Here is a 15,738-nt window from a genome sequence, read left to right as displayed (position 1 = left end):
TCAGCACTAACATAGCCTAGGAATAATATATTTCACCACTAACATATCCTAGGAATAATATATGTCAGCACTAACATAGCCTAGGAATAATATATGTCAGCACTAACATAGCCTAGGAATAATATATGTCAGCACTAACATGGACTAAGAATAATATATGTCAGCACTAACATAGCCTAGGAATAATATATTTCAGCACTAACATATCCTAGGAATAATATATGTCAGCACTAACATAGCCTAGGAATAATATATGTCAGCACTAGCATGGACTAAGAATAAGGAATAAATCAACTTAACGTTATATTGATTATTATGATGTAAAAACATAACAACTTACCGTTATATGGATCGTTATGATGTTAGAATAAATCAATTTACCGTTAGATTGATCTTTATGATGTAAGAATAAAGCAACTTACCGTTAAATTGATCATCATAGTGTGAGAATATAACAACTTACTGTTATATTGATCATCATAATGTGAAAATAATCAGTTCACTGTTAGATTAATCGTTATGATGCGAGAATAAAGAAACTTACTGTAATATTAATCGTTGTAATGCTAGAATATAATAACTTACCGTTAGGTTGATCGTTATAATGCTAGAATATAACAACTTACCGTTAGGTTGATCGTTATAATGTGTCCGAACCATTTTGAGTTGTTGAAGAACGTTGTTAGGTAGGAAACCATTATTATCAACAAGGTGGGAATATAGATAGTCATAACCTAATACAGTTAATATAAAACATAGGTAATATAGTCGCCTATCAAAAGGTTATTGCCTTTTTTTAAATGTATTTTTACTTTATTATAGTTTTATCTTATACAGTGATTGTGAACTTCATACAACAGGCCACTTAACAATTAAATTATGGTTTTAAATATTCCTATGCACACTGCACAAGCCATGTGAACATGAAGGAGAGCCATTGTGTATTGTACTTGTAAAATGTTCGCAACTTATGTTCAGGCATTACTACTGATAAAACTATTTGCTTTATAAATACATCAAATACACAAAGATTGCTTAAATGTCGTCTTCCTAATCCACTATTTAATGGGTTCCACATTTTATCCAATTGTTTTAGACTACAAAATAATGATTTATTTTCACATATGATAATGTAATCAGTGTCCAAATTTAACGAATTTCTGCCGTTCTCAAATCCCCCGAAAACCGGTTTCAATTGAGCGCCAGTTTAAATCTTTAAATTCGGCCTTAGGTTTATTGCATATTCATATATAAAAAGCTGCAAAGTGCAACAATTTTCATTAAAACCCGCCAGTCCGAAAATTCGAAATAATGGAAATTCTCTAATAATATATTGTATCAGTAACGTAACAAAGGGGTTCATTAGATTTTTCAAGTATTATGTGCGTAATTTGGCGTTAAAGAGGAGATAATCTAATATGATATGGGACGCTCTGTAGCTATCGAAAACAATGCTAGTATATCCTGGTTTTCAAGTACCCCAGCAGAGATAGGGTTAAATAAAAATGAGACAAAGTAAATTTTTAAAAAAGACGACATTTATAAGAAAAGACGTCATTTTTAATCTTTCTACCTGGATCTTTTCAGATGATCTTCTATAGTATGGAGCAGGATTTCCATGACAGGAACAAACAGAGAGAAAAGCATCCAGTAGTCTGATATAAACCACTTCAGAATATATTTTACGGAAATTAAAGTGAAAGACGTCTTTTAAAAACTGATAAAATGCAATGATAACAATTTTNTAATTTGCCGTTAAAGAGGAGATAATCTAATATGATATGGGACGCTCTGTAGCTATCGAAAACAATGCTAGATTTTTCAAGTATTATGTGCGTAATTTGACGTTAAAGAGGAGATAATCTAATATGATATAGGACGCTCTGTAGCTATCGAAAACAATGGAAGTATGATGTCAAGTTGTAGACAAAATTTCATACTGCAGAATTTATACTGCAAGGGAGTTTTTTCTCTGTATTTTATAATTTATCTCAAATATTGCATACTGATAGTGATAGTTACATCTTTTACAACCCCAATGCAGTAAACATTTTTGAAGTGTACTACATCTTACAAATAAAATTGCCATAGTTCACAATTGTGAATTGTGTCATTAATGACACAGAAAGTGTATTTTCAGGCCCCTAAATGTACGTTCAACCCCGCTCCCATTTGGGATCATAAATGGAATTATATGTACCCCTGGTTTAGCAGGCACATTACCTGACTTATTATCATTCTTCCCATCACAAACTGTACAACTACTCCTCTACAATATATGTAAATATTCTAAATATTGCAAATTTTGAAAATATTGTAAATATTCTAAATATTTTAAATATTGTAAATATTGAAAATATTTTAAATATTGAAAATATTTTAAATATTGAAAATATTGTAAATATTGTAAATATCGTAAATATTGTAAATATTGTAAATACTGTAAATACTGTAAATATTATAAATATTGTAAATACTGTAAATATTGTAGATATTGTAGATATTGTAAATATTGTAAATATTGTAAATATTGTAATTTATTGTAAATATTGTAAATATTGTAATTTATTGTAAATATTGTAAATATTGTAGATATTGTAAATGTTTACAATATTGTAAGTTTTGTAAATATTGTAAATATTGTAAATATTGTTAGTGTTGTAAATATTGTAAATATTGTAAATATTGTAAATATTGTAAATATTGTAAATATTGTAAATATTGTAAATATTGTAAATATTGTAAATACTATAAATATTGTAAATATTGTAAATATTGTAAATATTGTAAATATTGTAAATATTGTAAATATTGTAATTTATTGTAAATATCGTTACTAATTATTGTGAATATTGTGAATTAAATTTTAAATATAAAATTAATTAAACCCCACTCTCAGGCCTCGCCCCTCAAGGGGTTTGTTTTGTAAACTTTAATATTAAAAAGTACTTTGAGCAAACAGCAATTATTCGTGTTTATTTAATGTCAATTAATTTTAACCACCTTGTCTACCAAGGAAGAAAAACATTTTTTTAATTATTTTTAGACCCTGTTAAGTGTTTGTACAAATATACTTGAGTAAGATTAAAAAATATTCTAATTAAATTAAAAAGTGCAAGTAACTCTTTTTGATATTGATTGATATCTACAGTGAGAACCAGAAAACTCTGGACTATGGTTCTCACATATATATAAAATCAGCCTCCAAATGAATATCCGGATTTTAAGATTTAAATGAATGCATTTTTATGATCTTTTTTTTTCAACCATTTATATAAATTATAATTATTTAAACTTTGCATAGTATTCTTAAACCTACATGCTTCTGTTTTCCTCAAAAAGTATTAACCACGCACCCCTGGGCCCTGACCCTCTAGTAAAAGTAAATTCAACCTAAAGTCTAACCGCGTCAACGTTGCACAGACTATAGTCCTATTGAGTGTCTGCTTTATTTACGCAATGTCTGGGCGATACAGTACAAAATGGGACCGGAAAGGTTGACCCGGCTCGGAAATTCAAATGTACTACGGCTGCCCGTGTAACTAAAAGAAGAGGTTCATAATAAGTGCGTCCGCTTAAGTGCGTCTTCTTTTGAAATAAAGAATTTCGATATTGCCTACTAATATGAAGGACACTTAAAGAGACTGTAAGCGTAATTTCAAGTAACCTTCCATGTACAGATGGCAATGATTTTTGCCTGATCCAGAACAGGACCCTTTAAAGCGTTGTCTGATCAAGTATGAATTAGATATCCATGTTTTTTGGTTATTTTCAGTTGCGGTTTCTCTACAACAGGGCAATGGAGAGATTATTATAATTAAACACTTTTTGATTCAGTAGAACTACTGTGTCTTCCATATTTTTTAACATATTGAGGATTTTAGGGTAACGTTGTAAATCGTTGCATGAAGGGTCACTTAAAAGTACGTTTAGTCTCTTTAAAAGTTCATTTTTACTAGAAAAGCGATTGTTCGCAACTTCTCCTGTTAAAATGTACCTGGTTCCGTTTTCAAAAGTATCATATTTGACGTTGATTTCTCTGATCAGATACTGGGATACCTCCACAGGAACTAGGTTCTTCATATCATCAAGTATCACAAGTTCTGATGTTTTGAATATTTTGAACGTTTAATGCAGCGTCGATGAAAAAAATTTGTTTAGTTTTTCTTATAATTAAACCTTAAATAAATGTTTAAGAATATTTCCTAAAAAGTTTGAATCTTCCGATTTGACGAGAGTCAGGTTCATGCTACAGATCTAAAATATGAAGGTAAAACTGTCCAACTGTCCAACTGTCCAACTGTCCAACTGTCCAACTGTCCAACTGTCCAACTGTCCAATTGTCCAACTGTCCAACCGTCCAACTGTTCAACTGTTCAACTGTACAACTGTCCAACTGTCCAACTGTACAACTGTGCAACTGTCCAACTGTCCAACTGTCCAATTGTCCAATTGTCCAACTGTCCAACTGTCCAACCGTCCAACTGTTCAACTGTTCAACTGTACAACTGTCCAACTGTCCAACTGTACAACTGTGCAACTGTCCAACTGTCCAACTGTCCAATTGTCCAATTGTCCAACTGTCCAACTGTCCAACCGTCCAACTGTTCAACTGTTCAACTGTACAACTGTCCAACTGTCCAACTGTACAACTGTGCAACTGTCCAACTGTCCAACTGTCCAATTGTCCAATTGTCCAACTGTCCAACTGTCCAACCGTCCAACTGTTCAACTGTTCAACTGTACAACTGTCCAACTGTCCAACTGTACAACTGTGCAACTGTCCAACTGTCCAACTGTCCAACTGTCCAACTGTCCAACTGTCCAATTGTCCAACTGTCCAACGGTCCAACTGTTCAACTGTTCAACTGTACAACTGTCCAACTGTACAACTGTACAACTGTACAACTGTCCAACTGTCCAACTGTACAACTGTGCAACTGTCCAACTGTTCAACTGTCCAACTGTCAAACTGTCCAACTGTCCAACTGTCCAACTGTGTAACTGTCCAACTGTACAACTGTACAACTGTACAACTGTCCAACTGTACAACTGTACAACTGTACAACTGTACAACTGTCCAACTGTCCAACTGTCCAATTGTACAACTGTGCAACTGTCCAACTGTACAACTGTGCAACTGTCCAGCTGTACAACTGTGCAACTGTCCAACTGTACAACTGTACAACTGTCCAACTGTCCAACTGTCCAACTGTCCAACTGTACAACTGTACAACTGTCCAACTGTACAACTGTGCAACTGTAAAACTGTGCAACTGTACAATTGTACAACTTTCCAACTGTACAACTGTGCAACTGTAAAACTGTACAACTGTACAACTGTACAACTGTCCAACTGTCCAACTTTACAACTGTGCAACTGTAAAACTGTACAACTGTACAACTGTACAACTGTCCAACTGTTCAACTGTGCAACTGTAAAACTGTACAACTGTACAACTGTACATTTAGTACATATAAATGTATTAACGATATTTACCTGTGAATCGAACGGGTACCATCTAAGATTATAATTGCAGATAAACTTGATATTGTAGGTTCTGGAGACCATCAGCTTGTTCTCACTTCCAGAGAAGGTTACATAGTTTTCTTAAAGTATTACACAGGGTTAAACCCACAAAGCATGAGACTTCAAAGACCACAGTGATTTTTTCTATTTGTTTTCTTTCTTAAAATGACTTAAAGGGACTGCAGACGCAATTTTAAGTGTCATTACATATATATATTATATAGATATTTATATATATATATATATTATATATATATATATATTTATATGATATTTATATGTCTCAAAATTAACAATTTTCCATTAAGTTTTCTCTGTAAAAATGTCAGAATTCAAACAAAAACATTAAAACGGCAACATCTCTTTAATTGCTTCTCAGATAGAAGTGTTAGAAGAGGCCAATGTGACTAGGGTGTGCAACTCCAAATCACTTAAAACTACATTGACAGTCCCTTTTGATTCTAAAATGAATTCAGATTTTTCCAGAAACATAAATTTTCTAATCTCTAAATCTATGCAACATAATTTCGTAAACCTTTTGTATTACAAACTTAGATTATTTGATCTTACAGAATTCATAGTTTGAAATATCCAAGGTATAAGACAATTGGTTGCAAAGAAATATTGAAAGACCCATTTCCTTTGTCAATCAATTACAAAAATATTTTTTATTGTTTGTACCCAGTGTTTCCAAATTGTTTGTTGTCTGATTTCCTAGTTTCTTTATCGTCACAGAGGCCTGAACAGTTAACTGTAGTCAACAAGAAATAAGAAATATTACCTTTACTAGTATCTAATCATAAAAATAAATACCATTTAAAGTTGTATAGCATAAACGTTTATAGATCATGATTCATGATCATGGAACAATTTGTATCTATTTTCTAGCTTTCTTCGCTGTATAATTCCAGAGTGCCTTTCCATAAACAAATCAGGGGAAGATTGTAAAATATGGTTAACCCTATTCCGGCTAACCACCCCCCCCCCTCACCCGACGTTTTTTGAAGGTATCTCAAAAAGTAATGGTCTGACTCTGAGGCTGTTTGAATTTTTTGGCTTTTCAAACTAACATATGCCACTCACTTTAGGCTCAAAGCGGGGCTTTTATACCCTTATATAGACGCAACAGATTTGAAGTAAGATTAGTAGCGATCAAACGCGCTTATTTTTGTCGTAAGCCTATACCCCCATTTATTTTTCGCGAACACTCCCTTTAAAGGGTAATATTTACATATTTGAGTTGTGTGGATATAATTGATAGTGCCAATTGAATCAATCAATCAATTACTGAATAAACACTTCGCATTGGAATTTGTAATAATTGGCAACTTCCAATGAAAGGAACTGTAAGCGTAATTTTAATTAACCCTTTATTCGAAGAGTGAAACGCTGGATTCACAATGGTACCCTTTATACCCTTGATTGATTAATTATCTATGGTGGAGAACTACGTGTGTTTTTCTTGAACATGATGTTTAAATCGGCGAGAACCTGGAGTGTTACAGTATAACAGTGTCCGTCAAACATTATTTTTGAGTTGAGGTAACCAAAGTCCTCTCAAATCCCTGGAATAGATAAAACTTGCACTTTCTAATTGAGCCTTGAAAAACAAAAATAGTTTAGCAACGGAAAAATCAACCTTGGCTAGACGTTATTAGTTTTGTATTAAATAATATTTATTTTACACTTGCAAAAATATATTTTCTTAAATGCTTTTCTTTACTATGAAGAAATATGGTTTCTTCATATTATTGTTACAATACATATCCAACAAATTATATTTAATAAATACAATAACTGGAAGTAACAATTTTGACAGTTTGAGTGCTTTTACCCAGCTATACTTGTGCATGTATTTATGCTTTTCAGTCAACCCAATACCAATACTTTTTATATTCTTCCATACGCAATAATAGAGGCCAATGATCTGGGTATTGGATTAGACCAAGAAGCTGGATATAGGATTAGACCCAGAAGCTTGGTAGGATTAGACCCAGAAGCTGGGTATAGGATTAGATCTAGATGCTGGGTAGGATTAGACCCAGAAGCTGGGTATAGGATTAGACCCAGGAGCTTGGTATAGGATTAAATTAAGAAGCTGGTATATAATTAGATCAAGGAGCTGGGCATAAGATTAGATCAAGAAGCTAGGTATAGGATTAGATTAAGAAGCTGGGTATAGGATTAGATCAAGATGCTGGGTATAGGATTAGATCAAGATGCTGGGTATAGGATTAGATCAAAATGTTGGGTATATGATTAGATCAAGGAGCTGGTATAGGATTAGATCAAGATGCTGGGGATATGATTAGATCAAGGAGCTGGTATAGGATTGCATCAAGAAGCTGGGTATAGGATTAGATCAAGAAGCTGGGTATAGGATTAGATCAAGATGCTGGGTATAGGATCAGATCAAGGAGCTGGTATAGAATTAGATCAAGATGCTGGGTATATGATTAGTTCAAGGAGCTGGTATAGGATTACATCAAGAAGCTGGGTATAGGATTAGATCAAGAAGCTGGGTATAGGATTAGATCAAGGAGCTGGTATAGGATTACATCAAGAAGCTGTGTATAGGATTAGATCAAGGAGCTGGTATAGGATTACACCAAGAAGCTGGGTATAGGATTAGATCAAGGAGCTGGGTATAGGATTAGATTAAGGAGCTGGGTATAGGATTAGATCAAGGAGCTGGGTATAGGATTAGATCAAGGAGCTGGATATAGGATTAGATCAAGATGCTGGGTATAGGATTAGATTAAGGAGCTGGGTATAGGATTAGATCAAGGAGCTGGGTATAGGATTCGCTCAAGAAGCTGGGTAGGATTAGACCGAGAAGCTGGGTAAAGAATTAGACCCAGAAGCTGGGTATAGGATTAGATCAAGGAGCTGGTATAGGATTAGATCAAGTTGCTGGGTATAGGATTAGATCAAGCAGCTGAGAATAGGATTAGATCAAGGAGCTGGGTATAGGATTAGATCAAGGAGCTGGGTATAGGATTATATCAAGATGCTGGGTATAGGATTTGATCAAGGAGCTGGTATAGGATTGTATCAAGGAGCTGGGTATAGGATTAGATCAAGGAGCTGGGTATAGGATTAGATCAAGGAGCTGGGTATAGGATTAGATCAAGGAGCTGGTATAGGATTATATCAAGGAGCTGGGTAAAGGATTAGATCAAGGAGCTGGGTATAGGATTAGATCAAGGAGCTGGTATAGGATTATATCAAGGAGCTGGGTATAGGAATAGATCAGGAATCCTTGAGTATAGAAATGGGCAAATATTAAAAATTCAAATAAATGTTGCGTTAAAAAATGTTGTAATCCAAGCGCCCTTTAATTCTAGTGTTTATAAACATTCGTGACATAAGAAGCCCACCTTGAACCTTTATAAAAAAATATCTATTTTCAATATTATACACTTAGCTAACACAATACACTCCCTCAGTCCAGCTAATTATAAATAAACAAAAAAATAATTAACAAAATGATTAATTTGTAAATGTCATCATGTTTTGAAAAACAACTATTCTCCCATTTTATTCTATGCAAGCATTTTATTGCATAACCAAAGTAATGAAGAAAACATACAGTAACTTTTTTGCGCGGACATAATGTGCGACCGAAAAAACAATAGTTATTTTTAACTTTTGGCTTGTGTGGCTCTTACAAAGAATATAAATATGTTAAAACTTAATGTTTATAGAAATGGAGAGAAAGTTATTTGCGCAGTTTATTTTTCATTTATACATAAGCATTTCAATGCATATCTTTTAAGGTGTGATGCAATGTGAAAGATATTAGATATATATTATAAATGGAATAAAGCTTGAAAAAACATGTAAGTAATGTAAAAAAAACTCTGTATAATGTATATAGTATGATGTAATATAATGTTTAAAATACAAATGTTACAACCTGGAAATTGAACACTCTGTGTAATGTATGTAGTATTGTATTAAATGCCCCACTCCAATAAATACTTTAAGACCTGTATCAATCCAGGTACAACTCAATCCCTCTCGTTAATCCACGAGGCATAAGAACTATTCCGTTCATCAATACTTTACTATCAATGTCAATCCGGACACGACTTTATCCATATCAATTCCCAATTTATATTTTTCTTTCAAGAAAGTGATTCAGGACGTTTCTCGTTCACTAACCAAGAAGTAATTACTCTCACACCATAATCAAAGCTGATTAGTTCCAACTAAATGTATTTTGGGTTCTATGTTACAAGTTAAGTTGATCAACGTAAAGTTCTAAATAGTTATATACAAACGTAATTAAGCTACCTGATACAGGTTTTACGTCGTTATAAGATAAATCATGTTACGTAGTTATTTACAGCACAGTTAAGATAAGTCAGGATATAAGTTTTACTTAGCTATTTTCAAACGTAGATAATTAATAATGTACAACGTAGTTAAGGTTTACAGATATTAGGGTTACACGATATTCATTACAGCAGTATGATGTAATATATATATATATATATGGTATGGTTTAAAATACGAATGTTACTACATTGAAATTGAACATACTGTGTAATGTATACAGTATTATGAGTATTATGTAATAAATATATGGTATAATTGAAAATACAATTGTTACTATCTGAAAATTGAATACTCTGTCTTAGAGTATCAAGTTTAATAGATGACAACGTAGAGTTTGTACACTCACAGTACAGCTCTATTCTTACGTCACAAGTGTGTCCGACAAAATTATTAATAATAGTGATAACAAAGGGCTTATCATACAAGTGCAACTTTGTGTTTTTTATTTTCTGCTTTTACACTTTTTTATTTAATCTTGGAAAACATGTCAACTAATGAGAGAAAATGTTTTCCTTGTTATATTTGACACTTGTGACGTCATGTATAATCAGTCCATTTCTCTGTTGCCACCTATTGTAATATATAATGTATTTGCTCTGTATAAAGTATATAATATGATGTAATAAATATATGGTATAGTTGAAAATACAAATGTTACAACCTTGAAACTGGAAAATTAATGAGAAAATAACATAAACAGAGAAGGTGATGAGCTCATAAACATTCATCAAAGAAGAGTACACTGGGTCGGAAACAAAAAGTGTTTTTTTTACAAATAGATTTATTTCCTTTAATAATTCTCTTTTTAACTTAATTGACGTGTAGAATTTCTAGAGCTTCTCATTCTGATGCTAATTAGTATTTAATAGTATTCAATTAAAAAATTTTATTTATAAATGACTTTTTTTTTTTAGGATCATAATTCAAACTGTGTTTAAACAATTTAGAGATTAAAGATTTAAGTATAATATATTGTAACACCTGTTAAGCAGCTCATTAAAAATATGTTATTCAAAAAAGCAAAAGTGTTTTAAATTCATCATTTTGTTTTTTAAAAAATGTTAGACTTTAATTCAATATATTTTTTTAAACAATTTTTTAGTTTAACAGTTTCTCAAAGAAAAGATCTGAAGTACAATGTTTAAATATTTGAATGTACTTTTCAAAACATGTTCATGATTAGAATTAGATGAAAACTGTCAAAATATTTGAAAACGAGATTAAAAGTAAGTAGATCCGATGGAATCTCTTAACTTCAAAATTATTCAAAAACATGATTTTCACTTCGATCCATTGCATCAATTTCGTTAAATATAATCAAGATTTCTGGGGACAAGGATGTTAAAAAAAGACTGAAAGGAACTGAGTTTTTGTCACAAACTCAAATTGTCTAATCCGTATATCTTTTCAATCTGATGATGTAAACCTTTGATATTTCAAACTTAGAATATTTGGTCTAACAGAATTCATAGTTTGAAATATCAAAGGTCTACGACATTTGGTAGTAAAGATAAATGGATTAGAAAAGTAGAGTTTGTGACAAAAACTTCGTTCCTTTGACAATAGTTTTGGTTTTATAAAACATCGGATCCTCTTAATATAAAACATAATCTATATATATATATACACTTGCTTGTTTGTCTGTCTGTTTATATGTCTGTTTGAATCCAATAAACGTCAAAACGGCTGAACCTATCGGGCCCGAATTTTGTATGGGACCTCACATGACCGCATAGAAGGTTTATGGATGCTCAAAATTACAAAAATTGGTGTCCAAAAGTTTTTGATTTGTGTTAAATTTCAAAATATTTTTAATTCTCTGAACTTCTTTTTTGTTATGTTTTATACTGTACAAAGAGAAGATACAGATAGAACCCCAAATAAAAGTTGAAATAGAAGATGGGCGCGAAGCGTCCTAAAAGTTGAAATAGAAGATGGGCGCGAAGCGTCCTAAAAGTTGAAATAGAAGATGGGCGCGAAGCGTCCTAAAAGCCAATTTTATTAAAATGTCAAACCTTGTTATCGTTAATAGTTGTGAGGAGGGATTCTGTGTTCTGGAACTTGATTGTTGGAACCCAGATAGATTTAAATTCATTCTAGATTTAGTGTATAGATAAATATAGATAGATTTAAATTCATTCTAGATTTAGTGTATAGATAAATATAGATAGATTTACATTCATTCTAGATATATATAGATAGATAAAGATTTATTCTAGATATATATAGATAGATTCAGATTTATTCTAGATAAATAAAGATAGATTTAGGTTCATTAAAGATATGTATATAAATTTATATTCATTATAAATAATAAATATATAGATAGACTTAGACTCATTCTAGATTAATAGATTCTAAACTAGATTAAAATATGAAGATTCATATTAAGCAAAGATATTGGATGTTTTTATGTTAATTTTCATGTCAAAAAAAAACACCGCAAAAGGTGGGTAAATAGTATGCTAAAGTTTAAAAAAGATTATTAAAAAGGCCAGGGTTTTAGGAATTATTATGAAACTATAGTGTACTTTATCATTCTTCTTCACTTCATCATTCATAATGAACGTGCTATAAAGTTAAGTTAGCTGTAGCCTGTACATTATAGCACGTGTGCTATAAAGTTTTGAGTGGTTCCCGGATTTTCTCCAAAAAATTTTGGGATATTTCCAAAATATTTTTTTCAATTGAAATGAAAATTAAATTGAAATCAACTTTATATTTTGACTTATGATTTGTTTTAAAGCTTATTTGATTTAAAAGGGCCATTGAAATAAGAAAAGTGCACAAACGTTTCATAAAATTACCTATAAAACTATTATTTTGGCACGACGGTTCTCGCCTTTTTAAAAATATTTTGTCCCTCGCTAATTCTATAAAACAACATATTCAATTCATAAGTAACCCATGAAAAGCTAAGTCCGATCAAAGAGGGAGGAAGGCCTACCGCAACAATTTTTCGTTCGAGCCACATTCTCCCCATTCTCTCGTTCGAGCCACCTCGAATTTCTCGTCCTTTCAATATTATTTTTTCAAAATATCCTCCCAGATAAAACTATTTTTAAAGAATCGAGCCACGTTAGGGCATAAATGAAATATCAAATGTTTGTAAATCGAAAAAAAAGTTTCAATTGAATTAAGGTTTCAAGTTTAAGCTTTTATAAGCGCATTTTCATATATTCCTGGATGTAGGATGCCGCAAACAATTCCGAGTTTATAGAACTACAATTTTTTTTATTGATTATAGTGAAAACCATAAAATTTTTCCGGGTGGTTCCATGATAGGGAGAGGTTTGCCAAATATTTACTCTATATCGGGAAGGTTAGCCATTACGGAGGCAGATGAGATTTAAGTTTTACCTAAATAAAGTTTGACATCATTCCCATTAAACATGATGTAATTATTGCAATACTTTAGTCCATCCATATTTTATCCCTTAACATGACACGATTTTTTAAAAATTGTCTTTTTATTCAAGAATTGGAAACTTTCATTATAATCGAAGGACGAGGATTCCGAGGGGGCTCGGGCGAGAAATAGTTGTGGCTGGCCTTCCTATCATCGATCAAGAACAAATGAGATATCCATTTTCTCTCTTAGAAAAATATTTCAATTGCGGGTTATGTTGCGGATTTATGCTACAAAAACAATGGACAAAAATGCCAGAATTAAACACTTTTCACACTAATAAATTTCATATTATTGATTCAATAAATATTGTTAAGTGGGCAGGGCCCTTTTTATAATGGAGAGTGATTTAAATTACAATGACATCTCTTAAAGCTTCATAAAGGTTCAGATAGGACAACATTATCCTATTCTCTACCTGAGTTACCCAGTTATTAAACTGGTCTGACTTGAGATTTCGGAAAGACAACCGAGAATCATACCAGTGCATATCCAACCTGAATACGAATATTAAATTAATAAATGTGTCCTAGAACCAAAGGAATTGAGCCTTTGCCACAAACTCTGATTTTCTAATCCCCATATCTAGGGTATCCAATGTTAGACCTTGAATATTTCAAACTATAAATTTTGTTAAATCAAATATTCTAAGTTTGAAATGCCAAAGGTTTACATTTTTAGGTTACGAAGATACAGACATGAGAATGATTGATTTTGTGGCAAAAATTCAGTTCCTTTATTGAAATGATGGACTAGAGTTTAACTACATACTTCCTTTCAATTTTTAGCTTGAAGTAACGCGCAGTTCAGCTACATCTCGTTATTCAGTAAATTTAGCCCTTGAAGTTTGCAGACATATAATTCTTAAATTGAAAGAAAGACCAAAGACGACAATAATTAAAAATCTGACAAGTTAGAGTCGATTTTTAGCTCATTCTGAAAATCAACTTTGAGAATTATTTCTTTCAGTAAAATAAAAAAAAACTGCCTAAATACATTTTAAACTCCATTGAAAAGTTTAAGAAATGAAAATATGAAAATTTTGTTCTCAACAAAATTCGTAAAAATTACACATAAATATAAAATGTGAATTATAAATTCTAAAAGTCGGTAAAATATTAAATGGTTCCGGTATACAGAAAATCTTGAGGTCTTCCCTGAAACATTAAAATTTAATAATACTTAACCCGTTTTTGTTGATAAAGCAAGAACTAAAATATATAAAAAATATAACAGTGAACTAAAATATATAAAAATATATCAGTGAACTAAAATATATGAAAATATATCAGTGAACTAAAATATATAAAAATATAACAGTGAACTAAAATATATAAAAATATATCAGTGAACTAAAATATATAAAATTATAACAGTGAACTAAAATATATAAAAATATAACAGTGAACTAGAATTGCCACTTGTGTTTAATTCTAGAGTTCCTGTTTGATGAAAATCTACACTTAAAGTTTCTCCTATAATTGTTTATTGAAAAATGCTTCCAATTTGGCATTTTTACAAAAATGTTTGTATTTCTGAAGTGTTTGCAAAATGTTCAATATTTTTATATTGGTTTTCATTAGTGAGTGAAAAGTAAGCTTTCTTTTTTTCTAATATTTTAAAGAACATATATATGTAAGTTTCAAACTTATGCTGTTATCTGTATGATTGAAAAGTCAGCGCTTAAAGAGAGTGTTCGCGAAAAAATTAAAGAGGGTGTAGACTTTCGTCTAAAAACATTCTATGGTGATTTCTACTAATTGTACATCTGTCTGTATGCGTCTATAAGTAGAAAATTGTTCAAACTGACATACCAAAGAACTATAGCATTCATACAAATTCAAAAGTTGCAATATTCAACTGGGATCGTAAAAAAAAAAATTTAATTCCAAACAAATCATTCATACATTATACAACCTATAATCATCGATTTTTTTCGAAGCATTCGTATATAGTTTATATTAATTATTATTAATTAATATTTTTTACTCCCTTTAAAGATACTGTAAATTTTGTAAAAATGTGCATACCTAAACTGAGTTTGGAAAAATGTGCATACCTAAACTGAGTTTGGAAAAATGTGCATACCTAAACTGAATTAGGAAAAATGTGCATACCTAAACTGAATTTGGAAAAATGTGCATACCTAAACTGAGTTTGCAAAAATGTGCATACCTAAACTGAGTTTTCAAAAATGTGCATACCTAAACTGAGTTTGGAAAAATGTGCATACCTAAACTGAGTTTGCAAAAATGTGCATACCTAAACTGAGTTTTCAAAAATGTGCATACATAAACTGAGTTTGGAAAAATGCGCATACCTAAACTGAGTTTGGAAAAATGTGCATACCTAAACTGAGTTTGGAAAGTAAGCTTGACAATGTCGATATCTAGGATTTGAAGAACAAATACTCGAACTTCAATCTCATTCTACGAACAAAATCGTAACGTAAATT

At 31.4% G+C, this 15,738-nt stretch overlaps 1 protein-coding gene across 1 annotated transcript in view; it reads right to left on the bottom strand.

The window, feature by feature from the left end:
* Window positions 1-198: 198 nt before the first annotated feature.
* LOC111708564 (uncharacterized) overlaps window positions 199-15,738 on the bottom strand; it is a 39,324-nt gene continuing 23,784 nt past the window's right edge. Inside the window, exons 22-31 of the mRNA XM_023481983.1 lie at window positions 15,633-15,712; window positions 13,702-13,780; window positions 11,890-11,970; window positions 6,212-6,269; window positions 5,501-5,610; window positions 4,206-4,257; window positions 3,998-4,103; window positions 2,224-2,269; window positions 627-734; window positions 199-240 (exon numbers count right to left, since the gene is read on the bottom strand). Of these exons, the coding sequence (XP_023337751.1) occupies window positions 199-240; window positions 627-734; window positions 2,224-2,269; window positions 3,998-4,103; window positions 4,206-4,257; window positions 5,501-5,610; window positions 6,212-6,269; window positions 11,890-11,970; window positions 13,702-13,780; window positions 15,633-15,712 (762 nt within the window). The remainder of the gene's footprint in view (window positions 241-626; window positions 735-2,223; window positions 2,270-3,997; window positions 4,104-4,205; window positions 4,258-5,500; window positions 5,611-6,211; window positions 6,270-11,889; window positions 11,971-13,701; window positions 13,781-15,632; window positions 15,713-15,738) is intronic.

This window comes from Eurytemora carolleeae, unplaced genomic scaffold (genome assembly GCF_000591075.1).
Source record: "Eurytemora carolleeae unplaced genomic scaffold, Eaff_2.0 scaffold681, whole genome shotgun sequence".
Lineage (NCBI taxonomy): Eukaryota > Metazoa > Arthropoda > Copepoda > Calanoida > Temoridae > Eurytemora > Eurytemora carolleeae.
The sequence above is the reverse complement of the archived record's forward strand: the minus strand, read 5'-3'. Positions and strand labels throughout refer to the sequence as shown.